This window comes from Lycorma delicatula, chromosome 1 (genome assembly GCF_047948215.1).
Source record: "Lycorma delicatula isolate Av1 chromosome 1, ASM4794821v1, whole genome shotgun sequence".
In the NCBI taxonomy this organism is placed as follows: domain Eukaryota; kingdom Metazoa; phylum Arthropoda; class Insecta; order Hemiptera; family Fulgoridae; genus Lycorma; species Lycorma delicatula.
This window is the reverse complement of record NC_134455.1, coordinates 222,645,364-222,672,546: the sequence shown is the minus strand read 5'-3', so window position 1 is coordinate 222,672,546 and position 27,183 is coordinate 222,645,364. Positions and strand designations below refer to the sequence as shown.

The 27,183-nt window shown below is 33.0% G+C and overlaps 1 protein-coding gene across 1 annotated transcript in view; it reads right to left on the bottom strand.

The window, feature by feature from the left end:
- Window positions 1-27,183, bottom strand: part of LOC142328999 (U3 small nucleolar RNA-associated protein 15 homolog) — a 72,120-nt gene that overhangs the window by 23,406 nt on the left and 21,531 nt on the right. The window contains exons 3-6 of the mRNA XM_075373239.1: window positions 24,867-25,051; window positions 20,547-20,670; window positions 13,371-13,554; window positions 8,832-9,052 (exon numbers count right to left, since the gene is read on the bottom strand). Coding sequence (XP_075229354.1) covers window positions 8,832-9,052; window positions 13,371-13,554; window positions 20,547-20,670; window positions 24,867-25,051 — 714 coding nt within the window. The remainder of the gene's footprint in view (window positions 1-8,831; window positions 9,053-13,370; window positions 13,555-20,546; window positions 20,671-24,866; window positions 25,052-27,183) is intronic.

Sequence of the window (27,183 nt, the reverse complement as noted above, 5' to 3'; positions counted from 1 at the left end):
GAAGATCAATCTGTCACAAACTATGAAACTGGTTAAAATAATTGAAAATAAAAGATGGTTAAAATAAAATAAAATATGGTTTTATAAAACAACAATGTATTTTAGAAAGGGAAAATCAATTTTTGACACAAAACTAACTCATAAAACTTAAGGCAGGTTTTCGAAGGAAAATGGGAAGAACCAGAGGGATTTAGTTAAAAATTATTTTTAGATACTGAAGAAATATATCAAATATAATTATATTTGATATATCTCTTCAGTATCTAAAAATATATCTAAAAATGTGAAGAAAATTTGAAAGAATAAAATCAGAGAAGGAAGTCATTAATATAATTAAAGTAAACTCTTGCACACCTGTTTGGTTGTAAACAAAATTGTTTAACCGTGGTCGAAGTGTGTACCTTCCACAAGGCTCATCACTTGTCCATTTTCACTGAGATCCTTTGTGGAATCTGGTGTTTGATTTAAACGTGCATCTGCCTCATAGAGGGCCTTGTAAAGCGACTGAGGTTTTTGTTCTACAAGGCACATGATAAAGAAGTGGCAATGACTGTTGGTGTAAGTACCCTGAAATAAGCAAGGATTCACCCAGGGTAGGGCTCGCCTTAATCCTGATTGATTGCACGCTTTTCAGAGTGGAAGCTGTAATCAGTGTTTTCATAATTATTTGCACTTACATAAATGATAGAGCAGCAGCTAAGAGGTGCAAAACATGACAGGGGGACAATCAGACCTCCAGCTGCCTGTTTCTTGCTGAGGGCAGTTATTGCATTTGTGTGCTTGCCCAACAAAGTAGTAGATATCAGCAAGTAATTAGATAGATTAGCTTAGATAATTTTGTTTACTTAGGGAAGGATTGGCGAAGATGTAAGTTGTAGAGTCTGGAGAGTCTAAGGGAAAACCCAGGCGGGCTAGAAATGAAGAGGTTGTTGGAAAGGGAGTAGAGAATGTTTCTGTCTTCTCCCCTGATGACAAAGTCAGGCTGGTATGTCCACACGAGTATCAAAAAGTAGTCTCATTAGTGATTTCGTTAAGGCTGGTAGTTCTGTCCCTCTAGCAGCACAGTTTGAGCAGTTGTAGGGGTTTCTTGAAGGCCCTACAGGTGCTTCCGCAGCAGTTTGCAGACGAGTGATTCCAAGGCTTAATGAGTTTAGGGAAATGTTCTCTGCTCTGCCAAATGGATTTGAGACGCTTGCTTCTAAGCCATCTTGGAACATGGGCACAGGCGATACCAGTACCTGTGCCCATTAGGGTGGAGTGGCAACGCTACACCAAGGTGCTTAAAGGCAAGCGGGAGGCCAGCTTAACCTACAAGCAACCAGAAGTCATATTCCTAAACAGGAAGAAGGGCTCCACAAAATCAATTAAAGAAATTAGAGAGTAATTTCAGACTGCTCTTCAGGGCAAGAGGTCAAATTGGAAAATTAGGAGCATAAAGGACAATACGAAAGGTCTGGTTGTCATAGCAGATAACAAAGAGATAATTAGTCATTTCAGAATCTGTCATTAGTAAAAATTTGGAAGTCAAGGTGGATCAGAGATGTAAAAGGAGACCTTCAGTCACTGTCTGCTATAGATTATTGCCTGTCCAAGGAGGAAGTTGTGTCTCATACAGGAACAAAACACCAACATGATGAGGTGACATTCAAGTCTGAATGTAGGTTTTTGTTCAAAACTGGTAGATGTGATGCCCAAAAGTATCACAGTTTTTTCAAATCTGGGCCTAATCTGTTTAACAAGTTTGTCGCTGAGGGTAGGTTGTTTGTGGATTTCTCTTCCTGTAGAGGCAAGGAGTAAATTGATGTTCAGAGATGTTTTAAGTGTTGTAGATTTGATCATAGGACTAAATTCTGTCATATTTTACTCTGTGTACATTGTGGTGACAAGGGTTACAAGCGAGAAGACAGTCCTAAGAAGTTTGAGGCTCCTACTTGTGTAAATTGCAGAAGGTTGCGCAAGGATTGTAAGCACTCGGTTGATAGTAAGGACTGTGTTTGTTGTCTCGAGAGCTCATGAGATTTATTTTAATTCAACATGGTTAAGTTTGGATTAATAAATTCGCAAGGTGCTTACATTGTTCAGATCAAGTTATGTGAAATCATTGATATGGTACAGAGTGATCTGCCAGGTTTTATTGGCTGGCAAAAGTTTTTTACTGAAAGTAACAGTATGTCTGCAGTTTTGCATAAGACAATGGATTTGGCTTTTTGAGGCAAATTTCTGATACTCATCATGTCACTATTAAACTTGTTACTGATGATCTTGATTTCTATGTTGTTAGTTCATATTTTCAATATAGAAATCCCGCTGATGAACATTTAGAAAGGTGGGATAGAATTCTTGGTCTTCTTGGTAACTGTCCTATAGTGCTAGGTCCTGATGTAAATGATAGTCTTCTTGATGTAAATACAGGCTTCTTTGGCATAGTGGAGTCACAGATGATGGTTATGAATTAGTTGAAGGCTTTGTTGTACAGTATGGATTAGAGGTGTTTAATATTTTCAGTGAATTACCAACATATGCTCGAATGGTAGATGGAAGGAGATCGTTTGCCGAACAAATATTGATATTATTGTTGGTAGGAATATTCCTGGTCGGCTTGATGCTTGGTCTGCTGATGATTGTTCCAATTCTCGACTAGTTATCTTTGAGTTGGTTAGAAAGACGGAAGACACTTACAGATGCAATGTTCATCAAGGGGGTTCCTGCACAGGAAAGTGGACTGGCCTAAATTTGTTAATATTCTCTCCGCTAGACTTTGTGTATTAATCTGAAACCTGGATGATTGTAAATTGGGAGAGGGATGAAAAATTTTCTGTGAGTTTCATCGATGCTGCTGGGAATTCCATTCTCAGGGTCAAGAGAGAATTGCCTCTTGGTGGACTAGACAGCTGTCTTTGTTGAAACAGTCTGTGAACCATCTAAAGAAAGCTGCTCAGCGGGAGAGTGATCCTGAATGGCAAGTGATTTTGATAATGACTATCAAAGGCAGAGGTCTGAATATTTTCTTGGATTGGACATCAAAAAGGGAATCTTGGAGTTCTTTTGTTAGAGAGTAAGGAAATAAGGCTCCTTGAGGTGTTGTATGTAGAGTACTAGGGCATAAGCATAAGAAAAATATTCTTTTGTTGGCTCCGTCGACCCGGTAGGATGTTGATTCTAATAAAGCTGAGTTTTTAAAAAGCTACTGAATCATTTGTTGCCAGATGATGTTGTGAATAATAAAACCTTGTATCATCTGTAAGTCTGAGATGAAGTTGTTTTTTTCTCTGATGTTTTATCTGTGGAAAATACAGAAGCAGACGATGTCAGGTAATTTGCAGTTCTGGTAGAAATAAAGCCTGGGTTTTTATGGAATCACAACGGAGCTCCTAGTCTGTTCTGTCTGAATTTGTGTTGGTACTTTGACTAGAAATTTTAATAGGATGCTCTTTGCTGGCTATTTCCCTGTTTTCTGGAAAAATGGTGTTCTAAAATTGTTTAAAAGCGGTGACAAGGACCCACTGTAAGCGCTCCTCTTATAGGCTTTTAACACCGCTCCTGTCAGTTAATGGAAATGTTTTTGAGAAGGTATTGTATCTTTGTATTACTAATAAATTAAATTCTAGAAAGTTGTTGACAGATGATCGTTTGGTTTTCACCCAGACAGGGGCATGGAAGATGCTATTCTTAAGGTAATAAACATTGTTTCTTCTATTGAGTCATGAATATGACTCATTTAATGCCAAATGAGCTGAATATGTTATATAGTTATTTCAGAAAACAAGAACTGTTCTTAAATACGGCATCTCAAAGTAGGAAAAATGCTATCTGAAGGTTGTCTGCAGGCTAATGTTTTAAGACCCCTGCTTTGATGCAGTTGAGGTTACCCACTGGATGCCGCATCATTGGATATGCAGATGATGGGCTTTTATTAGTTAAAGGAGATTCGAGGAATGAGATTGAATTCAGAGCAGCCCATTCTTGCAAGATAATCCAGTTGTGTTGTTTGCAACATAAGATGATGTTAAGCCCAGGGAAAACAATGATGATGTTGTCAAGGGCAGACTAGCTGCTAAACGACGACCTTGTTTATCAACAGCAAGTGATCAAATTAGGTATATCCTACTGCAGAAGTATCTAGGTGTTATCCTTGATGAGAATCTTTGATTCATGCAGTACTTTCAATATGTTGCTAAAAAGGCTTGTTCTGCTTTCTTCGGTGTTTAGACAGCAGTTCAGTCTAACTGCAGGGTTAATTTCAGAACCATGCAAGTTCTATAAAAGGATGTAAGCAAAGTTATAATGCTGTAGGCTGCACCTGTCTAGGCTCATCGAATGACAATGTTAGTAATATTTTGTTGAGAGCCCAGCATCTCCTGTAGTTATCTGTGGTTGGTGCGTGTAGGACTGTCTCTTGAGAGGCGGTCCTTGTCATTTCTGGAATTAAGCCTATTGATATCCTTGTGAGTGAGCACCAATTATGTCATGATGCTAAGAAGATATGCCAACTTACCTCTGGACACATAAAAGAAGTAGTCGACCAGGGTTTCCATTTATGGCAGGTCAGGTGGACTGAATTGCCCAATGGTTGTTACACACAGAATTTTTCCTGACATGAGAAGTATGCAAGCAGTTAGCTGGATTTCCTCCAATTAGCATATTATACAGTTTCTTTCTGGACAAGGTGTTTTTGAAGATACGTTAGCCAGATTTGGTGGTTTTATTTTAATTTGGTTAATGTCCAGAGTGTAGGGCCATTGATAATGTGCACCATGTCCTATATGTCTCCCACAGATACAAAGCTGAATGTACTAAAAAGCTAAAAGCTTGCGATGATCAATTGTGGTTTGGATCTGCAAGTTAACTGGTAAACTGAAAGGGAATGGAACATAGTTGCTGGATTCCTTAGATTCTTAGCACTATGGAGGATGGCTGAGGGGGTCTGATGCTGTTATTGATACACAGATAGAATAGCTACCTGGTGGTTAGTGGCTCAACTGGGTGCTTACTTCACCAAGATAGGCATTCTGGCATTGAGCCCCAGTTAAGATTAGATAATTGCTGTTAAGATGAGAATGGATGTGTGGAGAAGTCTTACGGAGCTATGGGTAGGAGGGTGTAGGCATTCACCTCACTCCTGAAAACGGATCACAGCAGAGAGAAATAGGATTTGTTAGAGGCTTATTAAATTTGTGAATCTATTTCTCGATTTTTAAGTAAATCAAGAGAACTTTGAGTAAATTGAATTGTAGGACAAAACTGTTATTGTTAGAATCAACACTATGATGATAGTATTTTTGTTGTTTAATCTGAGTATAGAGTCTAACAAAGTTAGATATAGGAAGTATTATATAATATAGTGTTGACATATTGGCCGTACTCGACTCCATTTTAACTGCTAATGAAAACAAACCAGTAAACAGATTTCAATGCATTATCGCAGGTTTGTAAAGGGGGATTTTAGCTATCATGTGCTGTCACGCCCAACTCGATAGTACCTTTGTCTCCATATAGCATGTTAGTGTGCAAAATTTAACAGCCAAGCCTCGTACTTCAGATGACTTCTGTAACTGTACAAGATGATATCTCAATGTCTGAAATGCTTCCCCTCCATTAGTGCAGTGACTTCATTTGTTAATACTACAGGATTATGTTAGGCTCAAATTTTAATTTTAAAAACTTTAACCAAACGATCATTTGGGACATTTTACAAAGTAGATATAAATTTGTTAAAATAAGAACTGTGTTGGTATAAAAGAACCAACACTTACTGAATTACTGAATCTAAATCACGATCTATAGACTACAAAATTACATACCTTTAATGTCTCTTACTTTTTTTTCACCCAAAAAGTAAATCTATAAAAATTCAGCCTTACTCTGTGTTTCAGGCAATAGATTACCAATTAAATGTTCACATGACCTTGGATTTTAAAATAGCAAGTAATTACAATCCTGAAGTATTTTATTGTAGCCCAAACAAAACAGAATTGTATAATCTTATTGAAAATATTAACATTTCGAATGAGTCTAAAAAAAGCCTTCCTAACGGTTCTGGTGACTGTGGAATTTCAGATATCACTTTTCTGTAGGAACAACAGAAAATGGAACTACTCTCTATATGCCAATAAGGATATGAACAAATTTTCCTATATTTAAAGATGCATAATTTTGGGATTGTAACAATATGCATGCTCTTTGTTGTCCAATCAAGTTTTATAATGTCTGGTGTGAAAATTTTTTTGGTATGAGAAAAATCATTACTAGAATTCTGATATTCTGAAATTTGTTTCTGGTCGGTGGTGCAAACTACCAATTTTTGATTTTTACATTTTATTAGTTTCTCAGTATTGCTAGAATTTTTATGTTTAGTTCAATCAATTTTTTTTCTTAGAGATGTGACAGTATATTTCATAATTGGTGTTGCACCTGTAGAAAATCAACTACATGGGTTAATTTTTAAAATTTGAGCCAAATGAAACCATAGATTAAACGTATCATTCTAAGTATCAGTAAGGTAATTTTCACTGGGCGGATGATCTCTGTTCAAAAGCACCTGGGAAAATACCACATGAATATAAATCTGGCTGATGTATGTGGGATACAAGAACAATATTAATTTGTTGCAGATGTAAGATTTTTATGATCTCAAGAAGGTGCCCAGTAAGTGATAATAATGGTGTCATACACCACTACTGCTTTTGCTGCTTATTAGTAACAAGTGCAAATACAATGACCAACAACTTCCTTATAGCTCCATCATAAATTATCTGTACATCTTTATCATACACCATTGGTATAGCTCAGGTGTTTGAAAGAACAGAACATTTTAAGGAGTAAACAAAGATACTCTAGAATACTCAAAAATTGACTTAGACTTAAATTATTAAGACAGCTGTTTTTGAATACTTTAGGAAACAAATTTGGCATAAAGTTATAGTTATTAGATTACAATAGCACAGAATAAATGACAGAAAGAAAGGACTATAACAAAGTAATAAAAAATTTAATACAAATGTAAAGTTAGAAGTACACGAAGGAAATGAATATCAGTATGTAGGCATCTTAGATATGTTACAAAACACAAAAAACTGAAAAAGAATCCTTGTATAGATTGCTTAAAAATAATCCCAAGTTCTGTTCCTTTCAAATAGTACTGAAAAGTGTGTTAATATAAGTTAAAAAAACTTCAAACTCTATATTAATAGAATAAAAATAGTATTGAAAAATACAGTTTTAAATTTAATAAGCAACAAACAATCGCACATAACCTTACCGTAAGACTAACTTCACAGCACTGATCCTTAAAATTTTATTTAGCCCATCGAACTGATTTTTACATACAGATTGACATGTCACATGGCATGGACAGGTTTATGATGGGATTAGTTTCATGAGGTGGGTATTAGTTATCTATCATTCAAGAGGTAGCTGCCTGACTCAAAGCAGTGGTTTTTGTATGAATTAAGTGTTAAATAAGCACTCTCTGTTTTCTCTAAAACAACTTTTTCTAAAAATACTTCATTTGTTGATCAGATCAACAAAGTGATACACTTCAAGTTACAGTAAATGTTTACTGAGAAAACACATTTCAAAGTAGGTTGTTTTCAGTTTATATAACTGTATAAATTATTATGAAACTTTGTTGATTTAATGAAAATACTTGATCCTGAAAATAATCCAAAGTTTATTTTATATACTTAGCATTAATAAATTTAATATAAAAAGGATATAATAGCAGAAAATAAGAATATAACATTATAAGAGTTTTCTGTATGTACGTATTGGTATATGCACAATACATACAATGTGTTGGTGATATGTAGCTACCAGCAACAATTCTTATCAGCTGCAAGAGGAAAAATGTGGTAGTCAGAAGGAGAAGCAGGAAGTAATGCCTTATAATCAACAACAGTAAATACAGAAAAACTTAAAAAGCTGTGACGGGAGCCAGGATGCCAAATTACAATGCACTTAAAATAATTTTTATAGTTGATTTAATTACTTTTAGTAAATAAACCCGTAACTAGGCAGCAACTCTGAATAGGCAGAAACACATTTCTAATACTGCCATAGACAGAAACAAATATACTTTAATCATAAATACAAAAATAAAGAAGTAATAATTATGTTTTCTATTTTTTATATCTACTTTCAACAACAGTACTACACAATGCCATGCCTGTTAACAATTTATTTTTTGACAACCAAACAACAGGACATAGGCATCAGTCACAGCAACAGTGCTACTGACAGGGCTGTAAACTGATTAATCTTCTTAAAAAATATAAAAGCCCTTTAAAGTACCTTTTCCACCTTTAATTTAGACCTTTTGTGACTAATTTTTCTGTGTATATAATTTTATATGTAAAATAGAATTAGAAAAAGATTTGAATATTTCCCTGCATTCTGAAACTTGGACTAATTAAAACCTACAACTTTTCTGTGTAACATCATCATCTAAAAGTGTCCATTCTGGAAAAGCAAGGATGTGATCTTTAGTTTGCATGGGCAATATAACAATGCATGATGCACAGTAAATACCCACATGTACACTGCTCCAGCATTAACTCACTGGGAATTAACTGATAAAAATGCCACATGTTCCAAAATACTGAACATTACTAAGTTTTAGAGAAAATACATTAATAAAGTTACAACATTTATGTAACTGAATTCCTGTATAAATCTGAACCAGTTGAAATTATAGAAGCTATTTTTTTTTTTTTTTTTTTTACCAAGATTCAAAACTAATCACTCCACAAATATGCTGAAAATAAGAAAAGAATAATAGAGAAAATACAAAAAGGAGGAAAAAGCAACTAAATGTAGCAAAATAATGTACTCACACTAATATCAATACTTAGCACAGCATTTGGATAATCAAAAGAATGAACCATTTGATAAGTGGAGACACTATAAACTTTGACATGTCGATCAAGAGATCCGGAAAGGAATCTACTTCCATCAGATGTTACACGCAAACATGTAACAGTTTTATGATGCTGAGATATTCTGGCTAGCATTCGTCCACCATTAAATGCATCCCAAACACATATATCTGTTCCACCTATAAAAAAAAACTCCAAAGTTAACTAACTAAATACTTTCAGCATGTTGTAGGCTTAAATCATGCTGTTCTATACCTTCTCCCAATTGGGGGTTGAATTAACGTACCATGCATATTGTTTAGAAAAGTATCTGAGAGGCCATGATATTGTGCACTGCGCCCGTCTGGGCTCATCGTTTACGATTCCAATGCTATGCTATAGGGACATTCTTTTGCAAGCCCAGCGTCTTCTATTGGTAGCTGTTGTCGGTGGCAACAGGACTGTCTCGTGAGAGACAGTCACTGTAATTGCCAACATAAAACCCCTAGATATTTTGGCTACGAAGCGTAGCCAGCAGTATATTTCTAAGAAGGATGGCTGGCCTTCTAACATCAGGGCATATGTAGGAAATTGTACACCAAGGTTTTGACTCTTGGCATGCTTGGTGGAACGATTCTTCTACTGGTCGATACGCACATGGTATTTTTCCAAATGTTAGGGAGTTGCGTGCAATTAGCTGGGTTTCACCCAATCGGCATATTACTCAATTTCTTTCAGGACATGGTGCTTTTAGGGATAGTTTGGCTAGGTTTAGGTTGGTTGACTCCAGCTTGTGTCCAAACTATAGGATCGATGACATGGTGGACCATGTCCTGTATGTCTGTCCACGGTACGAAGCTGAGCGTACCAGAGTTATTAGGGAACTTGAGAGAGTAAACTCCTTCGCTGATCTGCAAGTCAACTGGAGGACTCGTAGACTGGACAATTGTGGCTGATTCCTCGCCCAACGTAGAGCAGCCAAAGGGATTTAGTAGAGCAGGAACCCGGGCGGCTAGGGTCTGCCTGGACAGTCTGATTGACCAAAGGTACGCGCTTTGGCAGTGAACCATGGTTAGTTAGAAAGAGGGGACTATGATTGTTGAAGCTATCGGCGGAACGGTGACTGCACTGCCGATGGGCATGGGATGCCATGCAGCCATGAGGTGTAGCGGCGTTTTGACGATGGCAGATTAGAATGAACAGACAACACTGTCGGCGGGATGCAGCTGCACTGCCAATGAGCATGGGACACCATGCAGACGTGAGGTGTAGCAGCATCTCGACGATAGTTTAAGAGGTGAATGTCACGTGGGACTCTTGTGATGGAGCCAAGTGGGAGTAGGAGGTCTGTTCACCTCTCCCTAGTGGACCAGACCAGAGTCAATAATTTAACCAAAGTTTGGGGTTTGATTAATGTTTGAGTTCACTAAGGGAACTAGGACTAAATTTTCATTGTTGCGATCAACATGTTTGGTGGTATGTTGTTTTCAATTTGCTTCGAATTACGGGGCATTCACAAAATTGGCTCATAATAAGTAGAACTAGGGGTTCCCGCTTCCGTGAGCTCAGTTAGCTAGTTCAGAGGGATACGATGTAAGACATTCAAGTCCAGACGAGGCCTACAGCAAAGGCAATAAGCTGAGTTATTAAATCACCGATGAAAATGTCTACCGAGGCATTTACATCTGTGGCATCCCAATGAGGCCAGGCTTATTACTATGAGATGTAAAAAGTCAGAGGGCGATAGATGACTCCAGTTAGGGCAATGACTGTGGTAGGGGGGGGTTACCAGAACGTCACTACGCCCTTCCCTTACGGAGTTGGGATGTTCTATACCTTCATCTAACCAGTTATTCACAAAAGTTACCAAAATGGTTTCATATTCAAGCTATCTTTCATATAATAATGCAATCATCAATGCGGTATATTATGTTTTGACTACTCATTTATGAATAATTTAATAGGAGACTGCTCAACTGAATTGGCGAAAGTGACACTTGCTTCTTTTTTTAAATGTTCACACAATGTATTCATCATCTGTGGCAGTGTTTGCTCTATTATGTCATCAGTTCATTTACCCAAGTACATTCCAACCACTCTTAAACATTGTAACTGCATCTACTCACAGCAGCCATGGTTTTGCAAATAAAATAAGACAGTAATTGAGTGTCCTGTGAACTTAAAAAGAGAGTTATTTACTTTCGTAAAATAATCTTTTTTTAGAACCAAATACTGCACTATTTTCAAAACAGTAACATATTAACATGTTAATTGAAGAGAAAGGGACAGGGGCTTCTTGAAAGTATTGTACAATACTACTGTATAAAAATAATCTATCTACACGAGGTTATCTTTAAAGATCGTTTCATTATAAAAAAATTTATTCTGAAAACTTTATAAACACTTTTTATTTTTACTAAACATACCTTATACTAATTCTCTATATAATTGCCACATGAATTAAGATATTTATTGCAGCGATACACCAGCTTCAATATACCCTCACTTCTTTTGCCGCCAGTCCATTTAGCCACTGATTCACAGCATTTTTAAGTTCATTATAACCCGCGAATTGCTTACCACTCAAAAATTATTTCAATTTCCCAAACAAATGATAATCAGAAGGAGCTAAGTCCAGACTATATGGTGGATGATCATAAATTTCCCATCAAAATGTTCTCGGTAGAACATGTGTCAGACCCACATCATGTGGACGTGCATTATCGTGCAGCAGGATGACACCACCAGTTAGCCGCCCATTTCGCTGATTTTGAATGGTACGCCGTAACTTACATAAAGTTTCACAGTAGGCTTCTGCATTTACAGTCGATCCACGTGGCATGAAATCAATCAGCAGTATATCAAACCAATCCTAAAAGACTGTGGCCATCAGTTTGCATCCAAATGTCTGTGGCTTGATCTTTGTTGGCCTGGTTGGTGATCAAGGATGACGCCATTCACTTGACTTCCATTTCCTCTCTCGTGTGCAATACAAAATCCATGTTTCATCACCGGTAACAATTGAATTAAGGAACTCATCACTTTTTTCTATGTAGCGCATCAAAAATTTCAAAGCAGATCCTATTCGGATTTTTTGTGATGTTTCATTAAGATGTGTGGCACCCAATGTGTACAAACCAAGTCTAAATGGTCATGAATGATGCAACCGATAACAGCTCTTGAAACATCAGGAAAAAGAAGGGCCAGGTCGGAAATCGTTGAGTGACGATCTTCTCTGATTTCATCATCGACACATTTCAACAAGTCCTCAGTGATTATCGTGGGCCTTCCCAAACTTTCTTCATCATGCACATTAATTCTGTTATTTCTAAAGATTTCACACAATTTTTGGACATTTCTTTCACTCATTACATTATCACTGTACACAGCAACCAACTACTTATGAATTTCAGCCGGCTTGAGGTTTTTATGGTTTAAAAAACGTATGACCACGTATTTCACAGTCGACAGCAACATCGACTTTCCTGTCCATTTTATAATGTAATAACTCATATGTAATCAAAGATAACACAACACGACAACTTACAGACAATAATGCAGTGTGAACAATACTAGCATGGCCATGACCGACACAGGCTCACTAACCTTAAGGAGAGAAATTTTCTAGCAATCTTTACTGTAGAGATATATTATACAAAAACCAGAAGTTTGAAACTAATAAAATTCATCTCCTATGTAGTTGATAAAACTACATAGACCGCAATACATCACAACATGGATATTTGCCCACAAGTAATTGTTTAAAGGCCAAAGCAATTCTACATGATGTGCAGTTGAATAAAAATAATAGTTATGATTTTTGAAGAAATAAAAGATAAATGAAATTAATAATTAACAAATAACTTCACAACTTTTATTAACTAAAAAAAAACTTAATTCTTATAATAACAAATAAACTTATTACTCCCAAGAATTACTACTCCATGGCTTGGAAGACAAAGAATAAAAATGAATTGTTTAATGAAAAAAAGACGATATTAGTTTTTTAATAACACTATCTCTTCCAGGCTAGCTTATCCTAAAATACTTGTAAAGCACTTGATGCAGAAAGGTTCAAGTTAGTGCTATTGCTCCAATTGTAATGATATTCACTATACAGCTGATCTGTTTAATGAACAGAGAATACATATTTTTATCTTTTTTAGAATTGAATTTCATCTGCATTTTGGCATGCAAGTATGGAAAAGGAACAGTAAATTAAACTCACTGAAAAAACCAATGGGATACCAGTCATCACTTTTCTAAATAAACAAAATCTTTATTTTTCTCTAGAATAGCTAAACATTTTTTAAAGTGACTTTGTTTCATTTCAATAACCAATTACTAAAGGCCCTTAACAGTCCACTAACAGGCAGTATAGTGTAAAAGGAGAGAAATAGATGTAGAGTAAAAATAAAAGAACTGAAAGGAAATAGTTGTAAGTAAATTTCTTAAGTGTTTCTTGAAAGGTAATATGAAAAACTATAATTAGGACTATCTATCTAATCATCTACATACCAGCAGAAACAAAAATTCCTCCAGAAGGTAGAAATATAACACTTTCAACAGGAGCACCATGGTCAGCAGTAATTACAGGATCAAAGGTTTTACGATCATCAAACATTCTAATTTTACCATCATAAGAACCAGATAACAAAATACTTGGAGATAAAGGTGAAGGACATCCAGCTCTTACATAATCCTAAACAAAATTCATTAAACAGGAAATACAAAATAATTAAAATAACGTCATCTCACACCCTCCCTCTGTCTTCACATACAAAACATTCTGAGAGCAGCCCAATTTAAAAAAAAACATCTAATTATTCTTTTTCCCAATTTTTCAAAATAAATTGCTTTGTTGAGATTATTATCCTATAAAAAGGAAAATGCACATTTATAAGATCTTGTGAATTGATTATAAATGTACATCTAAAATATATTAATCATTTCTTGGAGTAAGTTACAGAATTTAATTTATACATATTTTATACTTTCTTTGGTTGTAGAAGACAAATATAAAATTTATATATTCTACATTCCTTGTACAGCATCTATGTACACAGATTTGTGGTCACTAATGATACATGCTACACTAGAACAACCCAATAAATTAAATGACTAAGGGTCAATCCATTTGAAGTATCTCAAAAAACCATTAGCTGGTTGCTTGACCAATTCAAAAAAAATTGAACTTACCCATTTGTTTCAGGACCTTAAAACTATTTTTTTTTTTAAATTTTTTATTTAAGCAGTTTACCTGAGGTAGCCATTTTTGTTACGGTGTGTACATCTATTTTTGTGATGTATGGGTTTATGGAAAAAATCATAATTAAAAAACTATTGGTCCTGGAAGGATGAAACAAAAAGCAATTTATTCATATTTTCTCAAGGTAAAAGACTCGTCCAGTGGTTTATTTAACTATCTCTCTTCATTCTATGAGAAAATTATCAATAAAGTTGAATATGAAAAACAGTGAAATTTCACTTTTGGTAATTTTTTCAAGAGGCAGGCATGGCATACTCAGTTTGAATTTTTTTATATGTAGGTACATGTTAGTAGTTTTACCATAAATAATATTAACACATTAACTGTCATCCAATTTCCTAAAAGTTTACGAAAGATTTTTAATTTTTTTATCTTTTTGGTCAAATTAACATCTATTTTAATGGTTTTGGATCTCAAGATTTGTTTTTATTTATTTTTGTTCGAGTTTTTTATTCATGCCGGTCACCAATGACCAGCTTGGCGTGAAGTGGTTGATTTAATAACAGTGTGCCATGACGGTCATGTTGTCGGTCACGTAGCGCACTCCAATGGATGTACGACTGTTACAGGAACCAAGTTGCCATTCTGGTACTAGCAGTCATTGTGTGTTGTCTGCTGCATTTGAGTTTTTCATGTTCTGATTTCATTAATTTCTAGAATTTGCTTTAGTCCTATAGGATAGATTTTTTACAAAATGGAGTTTGATGACGATTTTACACAATCATTACTAGAAATATTAGATCAAGCAGAGTGTGGTAATAAACAGAGTTTATCTTACGATAGTGATGATTCATTGGTGGTGCCAACAGTTCGAAATATAAAACGTCGACACATTTTATCTGATAGTGAAAGTGACAATGAAATTTTACATCAAACAAGCACTTCAGGTACAAATCCTTCATCATCAAAATGGTTTGAACCTAACGGTTATCAGCAAAGTGTGATTCCGTACACTGAAATGCCAGGTATGACACCTTTCAATTTAAGATATACTATGAATAATTCAGCCCCTCAAGATTTTTATTCACTTCTTGTTTCTGACGAACTTTTTGACAGTATAGTTTTTCACACCACTTGTTTGCCCAGCAAACTCTCAAAACTGCAACGTTGAAAATGCGTTCTCATCTGCATCAGTGGAAAGAAACAGATAAAGCTGAGATCAAAACATTTTTTGGCCTCATTTTATCAATGAGTATTGTAAAAATACCTAAATTATGCGATTTCTGGTCTAATGGCGACATGGTAGGACAAAATTATGTAAAAAAACAAAATGAGTCTGAATAGATTCGAAATGCTTTTACGTATGCTACATTTTGTAGGCAACAATTCTAGTGACAAAAGTGATAGATTGTACAAAATCAGAAACTTAGTAAACACTTTAAATAAAACATTTGAAAAGCATTATACGCCGAATGAATCTATTTGTGTTGACGAAAGCATGGTGCCATTTTGTGGTAGAATAATATTCAGACGATACAACAAACAAAAAAGACACATATATGGAATTAAGGTTTTCAAGTTATGTAGTATTCCGGGTTATACATATAAACTTCAAATATATTCTGGTAAAAATTTTGACACTATCTACAACACTCCGACAAATGTTGTTTTAAATACTTGCCAGTCATTATTGAATAAGGGACACACATTATATACCGACAACTGGTATACGAGTGTGGAATTAGGGGAAAAGTTATTGTCAAATGAAACTCACCTGGTGGGTACACTGTGAAAAAATAGAAAGAATATACCAGAAGAAGTAAAAAATGCAAAATTGAAGGTTGGAGAATACAAAGCGAAAGAAAATGAGAATGAGATAACCATAATGAAATGGAAGGACAAAAGAGAGATTTTGTTACTGTCTACAAAGCATTCAACAAAATTTGTAAAAAAATCCAACAGAAGGGGTCAAGAAAAATACAAACTGAAAATTGTACGAGATTACAATCAAACAAAATCTGGTATAGACTTGTCGGATCAGATGAGTCACCATTGAGAAAAATGGTGACCAGTCAAATGGTTTAGAAAGTTAAGCATTGAATTGTTGCTAAACACTGCTGTTGTAAATGCAAAAATAACAACTAAGAAAAAATTGTCTATGGTAGAGTTTAGAAAAGCTCTAATTCGTCATCTCTGCGCAAAAGATAATAAACAGCAGCAAATTTCTTCATCTTTAAACCTAGACGACTAAAACATGAGTTAAAACGCAAAGAAGGTCCAGTAAGGAAAACTATAAAATGGTGCCAAAGTTACAAGAATGTGATGACACATGACCGGAAATATGCCAAAAATAAAACAATTAAAGTTGCAACATTTTTTTCTGAATGTCCAGCTCAGCCATACTATTGTTTGCCATGTTTCAATAGAGAACATCACTACTGAGTTTTATATAGGATTTATTTTACATAGGTTCTATGAAGTTTTCCATATATTTTTATACAGTTCTTTATGACTTTATATATCATTATACTGCATTACATTTAACACAAATTTAATCATATATATTCAATTTTATTGTTTGTCAATGTTTATTGTCTTTGTATTGTATTCGTATTTTGCGTAACTTTATGATATATTAATACGGGAAGTTTTGTTTTTATAAATAAATATTGTTAATTGCACGCTTAAATGTAAACAGTGTGTGTTTTAAGATTTAATTTTTTTATCAATAAAAGCTTTTCTACGTGTTGTATTATGTATTACTTTATTATACAGAATTTGTGTCTGACAAATTTTAGGCCTCCAATTAGTAGTGAAGTTAAAAGTTTCAAAAACCAAACTGATAAACATATCAATTGGGCCATGCCGGGCACGATAAAATAGTAAAATACATAGTGTTCATGACTGGCAATGTTGCGTGATAGCATCAAGCAAGGTTGGTTTTGCCAGTCACAGGTGACCCCAATGGCGTAATGAAAAAACCCGGTTCTGGTCACCAGTGACCCCCATGGGAGTTAATGTGTTAATAGTGGATATACTTATCCCTAAATGTTTATGAATTTTTTAAAACTATTTTTTTTTTTTAAATTCAAATTTTGACTTCAAACAACTCTGATGGGGCTGGTGATAAAAATTTCAAATTTGTACAAATTGCAATGTTTTTATATATTTTTATGGCAAATAAAAATGTTTCTTGTGTATTATGCTAATAAAAAAGTTATAACCTCTCAAAAATCATGAACCTGTTAAAAGCAATACCATTTCGATTCACTAAATAAGTGCTCCAAGGGGGTTGTTGCTTGTTTTCTTGGTACTTTAATATTTTTATACTTATTACTATAGTTGAAATAAACTTGTTCGAACCATTCAACTGCAGTGTTCATTATATAACAGGCACTTGAAGTTATTTCTAGTCGTCAGGAAAATTTATGTTGCAACATGCTCATATGTTTGTTGCATCATTTAGCTTTGCAATTACAGACTGGTCAATCTGACATTAATTAGTGACCTGTTCACATCTTTACAGAGTGTTTCAAATTTCATCCTATGTCTGAAATTGTTTGTTAAATAAATAAGTTTTACTTAATAATATTATATCTGCAAATTTTAAAATCAGTTAAATTTTTACATTATTTTCATGTAATTTCACATAAAACAATGGAAGAACAGTGTTCCATAGGAATTTATGTGAATGAAGAGTGTCATAAAACAGTGTAAGGTACAGTGCCAAAGGGTACAGTTACCCTTTGAGAACTCATAAAAACACAGTTAACAAAAACATAAGACAAATAACATTAGAGCAAGCTTTTAAAGAACACAATTTTCCACATTTAAATTTAGTTCCTGGAAAGTCTCTTTGAGTTAACTGTTTCAAAAGTATTCTTTCTAAGCAGAACAAAGAACTATATGAATGTGAATACCAAGAGCAATGCATTGCCCCACATCACAATATTAAACAACTGGATGCTGCTTGTAGCAGTTTGGATGTATCGCTTCCATAAAAATTGAAAAAAATAATCACGAATCAAAGGCCATCAGCATTAAAATTTAAATAAATAAAATAAAATAATTTAAAATAAATATTTAATAAATAAATAGTTTTTAGTTATGATTTTTTTCATAAACCCCAACAATCACAAAAGAAGGTGTGCACACTGTAACAAAAATGGCCACCACAAGTAAACTGCTTAAATAAAAAATTAAAAAAAAAACGTTTTAAAATCCTGAAACATGTAGGAAACAAATGGATAAGTTTCAATTTTTTTTAAATTGGTCAAGCAATCATCCTTTGGTCACTTCAAATGGTCTGACCCGTAAACTTAACTACCTTAGGTGCACAGCACACAACAGGTACAACATACGTACACACATAGAAACACATTTAGTAACACACATATTAAGTATAAAAACATACATACACATTTTTTTTTTTTGGGAGGGGGGGGCAAAAAATGCTTTCATGTTATCATCACCTGGAACAAACATATGATAAATTATATTAACCTTTTCTGATCATGTAGCCATTAAACCGGCTATGTACGGCGTCAGTTTTAAAGCGCTGTTACAAAATCATTTTATATGGTATCTAAGTTGGTTATTTTGTTTTATATTCACAAAGAAATCAGTTTTATTACACAATTTGAACGAGGTTTATTCGATGTAAAATGTTTTATTTAGACTAGAAAGAATATGACCATTTTTTTCTCAGAAATGTACTTGTGTGTGTGTTCATGTGTGTGTGTGTGTGTGTGTGTGTGTGTGTGTGTGTGTGTGTTTAGTGTGTGTGTGTGTGTGTGTGTGTGTGTGTGTGTGTGTGTGTGTGTGTGTGTGTTTAGTGTGTGTGTGTGTGTGTGTGTGTGTGTGTGTGTGTGTGTGTGTGTGTGTGTGTGTGTGTGTGTGTGTGTGTGTGTGTGTGTGTGTGTGTGTGTGTGTGTACTAGCTACTATTTATTTGAAATTATTTACAATTTTGATAACAAAAAATATAATCATTTGAAAAACATAATTAAAAATGTTTTGAAGGTAATGGGAGAATGTAGTATTATATAGATAATTTATATGCTACAAAAAAATATTTCACCGAATTCTCTATCTGCATTGAAAGTTGTAAACATTTTACTAAATTTTTATTCGTTAGGAAATTTCAAAAAGTTGGTGAAGTTTTGAACAAGTTTATATTAAAATGTATTTTTATATAAATTTGTGATACATTTAATAAAATGCAGAATTGCAAAATTTAATACTAGTATGGAAGAAATATACCATCGTTTCTTAATCATGTTTTGGCAATCAACATTCCACAATGGACAGAGGGACACCTAGGATTTCCAGATGTTTGTGGGATGAATCTACTAGCATTATTGAATAACAGAGAAAAAAATATATTGATCCAGGGTGTCAGCACTATCATAATACTGTGATGGCTTTATGGTAACCATTCCAATTTGCTCTTTCACCAATCCATTTCCATGGCTTTTTGTTCACCATGTGGTCGACACCAAAAGCCATAATGATTGGCCTATGATCACGGCTGTAAAAGTCATCACAAACAGACCAATTAAGATAAGAGAATAAACTCAATAAGCATAAGGAGAGGTCGATGTTGGACAATGTACCAGATGATAAAGACCTAAACGTGAATGAGCCATCATTTAGCAGACAGAAGTTGAAGTCTTGTCTCATTCTGTTTATCATATTTCCTCAGAAGAACAGACTGATGAGCCCCATGAAAAATGGTGGGTGTTAAAGTCCCCTACTATTAATGATTGGGATGGAATTTGTACAAGATTTGATATATCTAGAACACTGAACTTAGAGTTTGGTGAAAGATGCAGATTGCAGATATGTAATTGAAAGAGACTTTCAATAAAAGATTTTTATGACAACAGCAAGGATAAGGATAGCTAGTGGTATCCTTGTAGCTGAAGTCTAGCCTCACATGAAAATAAATGCATTTAAATACACATTATTGAGTATGTATAAAATTTCTAACGTCCATTAATGAAAACATAAGATTTCAAAGCACCATCTCTAATAAAATATCTTTATGATTTAAAAATCATAATTTCATTACGGACTATCCATATAAAGCATGGCTTCTATTACAATCATTAAATCATATATTACTTTACGAATAATAAACATCTCCATTCACTGGGAAAATTTCAAGAGAAAGAAACAGGGTTGGGAAACTTCTACCTTAAACATATATGTAATATTTGTTTCAAATACCTGTTATTAAACATTAGTTTCTGAATATTAAAATCTCAATACAATTTTAAAAGGGATTTAACAAAATTAACAAAAATCAAGACTAGTTTGTAGAAAATCTTTACTAAATTATTTCAACTCATAACTTCTGTTTAATACTAGAGTTTCAAAATGATATTTGAAAGAGTTAAGCACTAAAAACAAGTAACAGCAATCACAAGGGAAAAAGAGCACGGAAATAAAATAAATAATAATTACAACTATAACTTTACATACATCATGTCCTGAAAATGTACTTAATCTACTTTCACAAGGTACATCCCATGTAGATACTGTCTTATCATCAGAAAAACTAACTATGCGAGTTTTATCACATGTAAAAAATGTACGATGTACGGCACTGCAAAGAAAAAAAAGAAGAAATCAAGCATAATCATCTAATAAATTTATTTATAAAAGTAAAAATATTTTAACACATGTTAATTATAAATTTTATAGAATTGCTTTCTCAAATTTACAGGGCTAAGAAACTGTACATACAAAAAAATGAAAATGATTTTCTACAACATAATGATATTGCTGTTGCTGTTTAAAAAAGTTCTAAATAATTTTATTTAGAACAATAAATCTCATTTAACACAGATCAGAGCAGGTTTTAATTTGATATACTTTTTTTTAATTGTTACTTATAAATCTATCATATTCTAACCGCTCAAACTCAAGTATCTTCTTTCTTTACTCTGACTACAAATAAATAGTCTTGTTTATAGCTATTATACTCATTACCATTTATATAGAGATGGTTTTCCCCACTGTCTGTCGAAGTCAAGTAAGAACAGTGTGTATAATGTTTATTGTTATTTTCAACATTTAGAAATTTCCAGTGATGTTTAACATGAGTATTTTTCCAACGCTCAACAAGCTACAGCAGATGCTAATAGTGTTTCTCTCAGAACTTTTGAGTAAATTACCGCAGAAGGTAATAAGAGTGCTACCAAACGCAAGGCAAGGCCAATAACAAAACAAATGTAAATTCTTTTTCTTCTCCGAAGAAAAAATGGCCACATAATAAACCCATGACAGATTTGAATGATTTTGATAAGGACATGATCCATAGAACCATCCTTGAGTTCTATGAGAATGAGGAGTACATTACTATTCATAAAGCAAAACAGATGTTACAAGATAAAATTAATTACAGTGGAAGCATGATGTCTTTATGGAGAATTTTTCAGGATCTTGGATTTTCATTAAAAAAAATATAATGATGGTAAAAAGTTTTTAATGAAAAGGCAAGATATTGTTTTATTACAGGAGGCAATCCTTCAAAAAATGCATTATATTCAAAATGAAGAAAATCCACGCCCTATTATTCATTTAGATGAAACTTGGGTACATCAGAACCACTAGAAAAATTATATTTTGCAAATTCATCAAGTACAGACGGCTTGAAAGTTTCCGATTGTAAAGGTTGCTGTTTAATTTTGTGTCATGCTGGATCAGCCAGGTATGGTTTTATTAATAATGCCAAACTACTGTTTCAATCGAAGAAATACGGCAATTTTCATGATGAAATGAATGCAGAGGTTTTTACCGACTGGTTCACAGATTTCCTTTGTGAATTAGAAGAAGGATGCGTCATTGTCATGGATAACACAGGTTACCATTTCAGATATAAGGAAAAGGTGCCGACTAGCAACACAAAGAAATCTGACTTAAGGGAATAGCTAAAGAGAAAAATATTGACTAAGTTCTTGGTTCTTCATTCACTAAACTTGATCTAAATATTGTTCAACAACGTAGTACAAAATAAAAAATTTACGAGGTTGACGAGTTGGCAGCAAGTATGGTTCACAAAGTGGTATGTCTACCAACATACCAATCAAATTAACCCAACTGAACTTCTATGGGCCCAAATTAAAAGAGCTGTTGCTGATAGAAACAATACTTTTAAAATAAAAGATGTAAAAGAGATGCTGAATGATGCCATTGGACGTGTAACTGCTGATGACTGGATTAGGTGCAATAGTCATCCTGAAAAACTACAGGAAGATGATTTTGTCAAAGAAGGGCTGTGAGAAGAAACAATGAACCATTTTATTATAAATCTCCGTGATGTCAAAGACAGAGAAACTGAGAATTTCTCATAGTAACTTAATTTTTTTTTTATTTTAAGGTTGTAAGATAAACTAAATTTGTATATTTTAGGGAAATGTTGTGGTCAAGTTAAAAGTATGTTTACTTTTTTATTTTTTAATATACAGTGTAATTTGTACATCAGTAACATTCATAATATTCAAGTGATACAAATTTAATGATAATTTATTTAACCACCTTTCAGTGAATAAGTGTGTGATCAACATCGTAATTCTGAAGATTTACATAGAAATTTCCTGATATAAAAGAAAACTGTTTTGGCAAGGTCAGCAATTTACTAAATTTATTTTAGACTTCTTGTTTTATTTGAATTATTTTTTGAATAGACCTATAAGAAATAAAGGTTGATTAATGTTCTCTTATCATAACTGCTTTCCAGGACGTTGATATATTGTTCACACTATGAAAAAAATTATTTATGTATATCTTTTATAATCTACATTATAATTATGCCTACAACAATATTTATCGATAATTTACATGGAAAAATATTATAATGCAACCAAAATTAAATGAAAAAAATTCCTAATTCTACAATTGTTTTAGGTTGGTAGTAAAATAAACATTGAAAATTATTTCCTAAGATGATGATTATGTTATATAGATTAGATTTTTTTAAGATATGCGTCTAGTTAAACAAAACACTATGAACTGTACAAAAATTATACAGTGAGCAATACACTGCTTACTGTTTTAAACAGCCTGCATGTGTGAGAGCATATATATGTATGAATTGAGATTCTGTGTTGGGGACTGTATACTGCGCTCACAACCTGCTAATATTAATGGTAATGGGTTTAGATGGGTCTTCATTAAATGTCTGAATTACTAAATTTTTAATTTTTTTTAACTGCTCTAACTATAAATAAATTAATATATTAATCTATAATTAATATTCTCAAGAATTTTTTTTTATGTTTTTCTTTGTATTTCTGAATTAATTTTGCTTATATATTCTACTTAGCTAATCTATAAGTAAATAAATAATTTTTTCTTTTCTTTATAAAATATTTTTTTTAATTTTTTTGTTTATGTGCTAAACTGTATTTGTATAAATGCCTATGAAATAAAGGAAGGCCTCCTTTAATATGATTGCCAGCTCCTCAATATGTACTTTTAACAATAATAATTACTTCTAATTTTATTAGAAGAAAAAAAATATTTTTTTAATGCATTTAATGAACTATACTGAAGATTTTGGACAGTACGGGCAGTTAAAAAATTATGCAAATTATTAGAAACGACAGAATCAGTGAAGGGTCAAGATTTGTTAGTCTTTAAAACTTAATGGAGTCAAGAGAAACAAGTCACTTCCAAAATGACAAAGTTGTTCTTAATAAAAAGTGAAGTTCTTTCCAATTGCCTTCTTTCTTTACTACACTGAATACTCTATTGTGAATCAGTATGCCATGAGTAAAATGCAACTGACATTCCATGCTAAAGAAGACAACCTCAGTCTATTTACCACAGAGATGAGCTGTAGAGTGAGCATTACAACTCTGAGGAAGCTACTCTAACTGGTAACTCTTATACACAAAGAACTTTACATGTAACACCCATAATAAATGCTGGTACAGGTAGTGAACAGCAAGTTAGTAATGCACTATTTAAGAATTACACATACAATTCTTATCACTGGAGGAAATTGCACATATACTATGCAAAATGTTTTTTAATTATGGAAAAAACATTTTTCCTTAATTAAAAAACATGTTTTTCTATAAAGAAAAAAGGATGTAATTAAAAAAAGAGTAAAGGATGGATGGATAGATGAATTAAAATTTTTAAAGATGAGTGAGGTGTGTTTTTCACTCCCTGCCCAATGGAGGGGGTGAAAATAATGAAAATGTTGTACATAAAATCCTTTCAACTTTTATACACTGGCAATTTTGTTTTTTTCTATATAATTTGCCTTTTGAAACTAAAACTTACATTACAGTTTAGGAATTCCTCTTCCTAATTCAGTGACTTATTTACTACTAGGGCCATCTAACACAAGCTTCAATACTGAGGGTTATGTTTTAATAATGCAAAAAAAATCATAATAAATGATTTTAATCAACAAAATAAAATAATTTCACATTTTCATAAAATCATATAGGTAATGGCAAGTGTACATGTATAGTATTGAAAGACTAAGAAAAATATTGTTATTAACGCAATTCTAGATTTGTAAATTTTAGATTGCTTCTAAGAAAGCAATAAGAAACTCATACAAAAAAAATCTGTTCACAAGATAAAAAAAACAAACTATTATACAATTTTTTTAATAAGTTTCATTTATCTTATCACCTCATATAAAATCTATAAGAAATATTTAATAAATACCTCACAGTAACAACAATGCAACCTAACAGCAAATGCTTGCGCCTGATACAATACACTTTAAGCTTGAGATCATAAAACATTACTTAAATCAATGAATATTCAAACACATACCCAGAATGACCTTTAAAAACTCTAAGCAGTGATTTGGAATTGACATCAAATAATCTTAGCACTCCTTCTTCTCCACCCGCAATAAGCAGCATGCCATCAGACCTAAATGATCCTCCATATGCATTTTCTCTGAACTTATTAAAATTCTTCACAATGCATCTTGTTATAGGATTATATAGCTGTACCTAACAAATAAGAAAAATAAAAAAAGTATTACGAAAAACTTATGCTACGGTACTGCACAAATAAATTTTTATGCTAAAATGCATCTCTCTGTAAATACACATCTATCTATGTTTCTGAGTATGTATACAGTTGGACTTACCACACAGAGAAATAAACAAGATTAGGTCTCATACACACACACACACACACACACACACACACACACACACACACACACACACACACACACACACACACACACACACACACACACACACACACACACACACACACACACACACACACACACACACACACACACACACACACACACACACACACACACACACACACACACACACACACACACACACACACACACACACACACACACACACACACACACACACACACACAAATTAAAGGAAATATTGTGATTGCGAAAATGTTGGTTTCCAGATTTCAATGGAAATATCCATTTTGATCATCCCTGAATCCATTTTGACTAGTTTCAGCATGACGTCTGTATGTATGTGCATATGTATCCCACAACTCAAAAACAATTAGCCACAGGATGTTGACATTTTGGATTTAGGACTGTTGTAACATCTAGTTGTGTACCTCCCCTTTTGATTGCAATTGACTGAACCAAAAATGTCCAAAAAAAGCCCAAAATACAAAAAAAATTGAATTTTGGACTTTCTTTAACTGTAGTAATAAGCCCTCATTGAGTGATTTTCAACGATATATTATCATAAGTGGTACTTATTTTCATTGGTTCCAGAGTTATAGTCAAATAAAATTTTAATTAATGAAATATTTTGATCTTACAAGGAGGAGCACATTGGTTCAAATTTGACTTCATTTCCTTCTTGTTTTTTTAATTTAAATATATTGATCTATAAATAACTATTAACCTGTGAGAGTAAAAAAAACTTTTACAATAAATAATTCAATACTGACAATAAAAAAAAATGAAAACAATAAAAAATTATTAGTAAAATACAATTTTATCCACTTTTAAAAATGTGTATATGTAATTTAATAGGCGTACAAGGAAGTCATGCAGTGTCCACATCAGATTTTTTCTTTTATAATAAAATAATTTTTTGAAAACAATATTATATTGAATCAATTATATATTGCACATAAAAAATTCCATATTAGATTTTTCAATAATTATCAAAGAACTATTTCTAAAAACACTTCATGGTAAAATGCCAATAATGAAAATATAATTTGTCACAAGCATGACCAGAAATTAATATATAAAACTTATCCTAAACATCTATATTTAATGAAACTAAACTAACAATGAAGAATTCTATAGTCTGCACTGTAAGGCCTGCTACATAACTTGACTAGCAAGACACTCTACTGGAGCAGACTTAAAATATCTAAGTTTCCTTAAACTGTAAAATGCTTGTTTTGTTGCAGATGGAGGAACTGGACAGTATATATAAGATTATAGATAAAAAAATAGTGAGAATTATCAAGTGAGGTTCAGTTATTCCAAAACTGCTAAAAAAAACTTATGAAACTGGCTGGTTTTAGAATTAAACAATTTGTCATGAAAGAAATCAAAACTGAATAAATCGAAACAATGAGTGACAGCATCTTGGTAACAATAATGACCGACTTTCATCTTGAGCCAAATGGGGAAATTATTTTGTACATTCTAAAAGTGATACTTTATCCTAAAATATAAATGTATAACATATATGTGTTTAAAGTCTCAAAAAGCAGTTTGTTTTTTTTTTTATTTACCCTCACTAAATACTTACTTAGTGTTAGATATAATGGGAGGGGGTTATTTTACCCACACTTTTATTGCATTTGAACATTATAAATATTTACTTAAAACAAAATAAAATGTAAAATTTTAATTAAAGTTTTCGGCTAAGTTTATAATTAATGTATCAAGAATCCTTTAGCATTTTGCATACATAATACAGCTTAAAATTGCATGTAGATTCAGAATGTTGAATCATTGGTTACATAATAAGGTAATTAAGCACAAAATTTTAATTTATACTCTAAATAAAAAGAACAGAAGCAGCTGTTTTAAATGATGTAATATGGAAGTGATTTCCTGAAAAACAAAATTATCAAAAAAATATTTTGTATGTATCTGCTGTCCAGTCAAGTGTGC